Raw genomic sequence first — 2,713 nt, forward strand, 5'->3', positions numbered from 1 at the left:
GGAGTGGGACGGGACAGGAGTGAAAATCCACTCCCGTGTCAGTCTCTAGTCAGTCTGTCTCCCCTGCACGGCCACACTATTCTTCTTTGTGAGGGTGTTTGTAGACCAGACATAGCTTCTTCCCAAAACAAGCCACATTCTTTCCCAAGGATTATACATAACATGTTGCTGTTTAACAAAAGCATCTGTAATTTGTTTTGACTCTGACTACTTTGCATTACTGTCAGTAAAGGGAACAGACTCTGCCCAGGCAGAACAGGGCTGAATACCAACCAGTAAGGGCTATCCTGTATTTGCAAAGATATGAAAATACTGTAATGCGCAGAATGAGTGAAATCCATCAATCAAAACGTTTATTTAACTGGGGTCAATAGTTGAACACTTTTTGCCCACTACAACGCACATACACATTATTATATTCCACCATTTTCTCAGTTCTTATTGAAATGTGCAATGTACGTAAACATCTATCGCAGACAAATACAGACAAATATACTCAAATTATTTCTACAATAATAATATCTGGGAGCTGCGTTACTGTAGTTATTCATGGTTTTAACCATAATAAGTTATTAGAACCTCAGTAAAGCTAACATACCAATTATTCCAGCTTTGTTTGCTGGTGTTCTGTCAGATGAGCATACCCGGTCAGACCAGCATTCCCATGGTCAATACCCATTTTGTTTGAAAAATACACCTTAAACTACTTGATCCCATTAGTCATTTACAAAAAAACAATTTAATTACTTAGTTTTTGGTTGCTGTTTTTTAAGTATATGGCAATCTGACCTTATTTTTCTTTTTTTGTACTTAACTAAAGGGATACACGCTTGTTGAGGTAGTTTGAAGTCCATTTTTCGTACAAAACTAAAAGGATAAACACAAATCTGACATCTTATGCATGTGCATTGACTGTAAGTATGCTCATCCGACCATGTATGCTGATCTGACAGAACACCGGCTCTAATGTGATTTATCCACTGAAAGCGTTGGTGGTCTATGGTGATTAAAATGCTTTTTATAGGAGTGAATCCTTTTTGAATTAACCTCCCACGCAGGTGTATCAGTAAGAACGAGTTTGAAATGGGAAGTACTCCCTCACCCTGTCTGCGCTGATGCCGTTTGCATCAGATTATAACAGGAAGGGATTTAGATGTGTTTTAAGATTTAAAATAATATCTCTGACCCCTAAATGATTATTGAAATTATAAGATATGTGTCTGACAATTGTGCTTTTCTTCTCCAAAGGGTATCTTTGTGTTCTGCCTGGTGTGGTCAGTGGGGGGCAGCTGTGACGATTTGGGCCGAGTGAAGTTCGACTCTGTGCTGAAAGAGATGCTGAGGGGCCCTTTGAGCAAAGAGACGATGACCCGACATGGCATTTTGAGCGGTGCTGACGCTCCAGCCAAACCGCTGAGAGTTCGTCTCCCCGCCAAGGGTACACTCTACCAGTATCGCTTCATTAAGGAGGTATGACTGCTTATAATACTTAGGAACTTCACAGATTCCTCATTAACGGTTTCCCACATCATTAGAGATAAAGATTAAACAGGTTTTTAAGCTGCCTGATATTAAATTTAACAAAGTTTTACAGTTTTATTTAGATTATTTTCATACTTTTTCAAAAGTTTGAATTTGTATTTACTACAATTGCCTTTCCAGCTGTTTGAATTGAAACATTCTGGATATGATGTCTCACATTGGATTGATTTTCATATTAATTCCTAAAGATTTATTGATATACCCTAAATTTCAGAGTCCGCTACAAGTTGACTGACATCAGGGCCCCTCCCCCATGGATCCGTCAAGCGCATTTCAGCACAATCACACCAAAATTTGCCCATTAGGCAGAATTTTAATCAGTGTAATTGCAATGGAAATACTGTTTTTAAACATATGTTAGGATAATTATCATTGATGATGTGTGAGTTTATTACACTTTAAAGTCATAGGGAATCGGCTGTTCCAAATGTTGTATTTTCTAATTGTCCCGAGTGGTGCCCGACTTTACACGAGTGAATAAAGTGAATGTGATTGGTCATTCATCAAGGGGGCGGGATTGTTGTGGCGGAAGGTTCGCAAGCACGTTTGGTTGCTGCCGGTGTCTCGGAAGCATCTTGCTAACCAGTTAGCAACTTATTGCTAGTAGGTTCCCAATGGGAAATTCCATTGGGACCAAGTAGCACTAAATTGGTGACTACTAATAACTATCATCACTTTATTCATCTTCTGATGTTGATATAATACTTGTGTCACAGTAGGTGCATTTCCTTCAGCTTTTCTAAAGCACATTTTGAAATATCCACATCAGAAAAGCTCGAGGGAAATGTCAAAATTCAAATACTTTCACAGGTTTGCCTCCATTTAGATGAAATGTTCAGAAGTTGAGAAAGCATGAGATCATAAATATCGTAGGAATAAACAGTGTGGTGTTTTGCGGGTATGTATCTTTCTGCATTAAAAAAGTAAAAAAAATATTTCAGTTTGGAATATCACCAAGCAGAAATAATGATGGACATGTTAAATGACCCAAAACAGGAAAAGTTTTATCACTAAGTAACTTAATAAACTGATTCTGTATTTAGAATTCATCCTTGGAATATTAATAATATATATTATAGTGGATGGTCCTGTTTCTCTGACCGTGACTGAGTTGATGTGCTCTCTTCGTCCTCTGGCATGGGAGCTGCCTTGGAGCTCGTCTGCCTGGCTG

At 38.4% G+C, this 2,713-nt stretch overlaps 1 protein-coding gene across 1 annotated transcript in view; it reads left to right on the plus strand.

The window, feature by feature from the left end:
- dnah7 (dynein, axonemal, heavy chain 7) overlaps nucleotides 1–2,713 on the plus strand; it is a 129,979-nt gene that overhangs the window by 59,984 nt on the left and 67,282 nt on the right. Inside the window, exon 30 of the mRNA XM_015371242.1 lies at nucleotides 1,249–1,470. Within this exon, the coding sequence (XP_015226728.1) occupies nucleotides 1,249–1,470 (222 nt within the window). The remainder of the gene's footprint in view (nucleotides 1–1,248; nucleotides 1,471–2,713) is intronic.

This window comes from Cyprinodon variegatus, unplaced genomic scaffold, assembly GCF_000732505.1.
Source record: "Cyprinodon variegatus isolate N-32 unplaced genomic scaffold, C_variegatus-1.0 Scaffold3, whole genome shotgun sequence".
Lineage (NCBI taxonomy): Eukaryota > Metazoa > Chordata > Actinopteri > Cyprinodontiformes > Cyprinodontidae > Cyprinodon > Cyprinodon variegatus.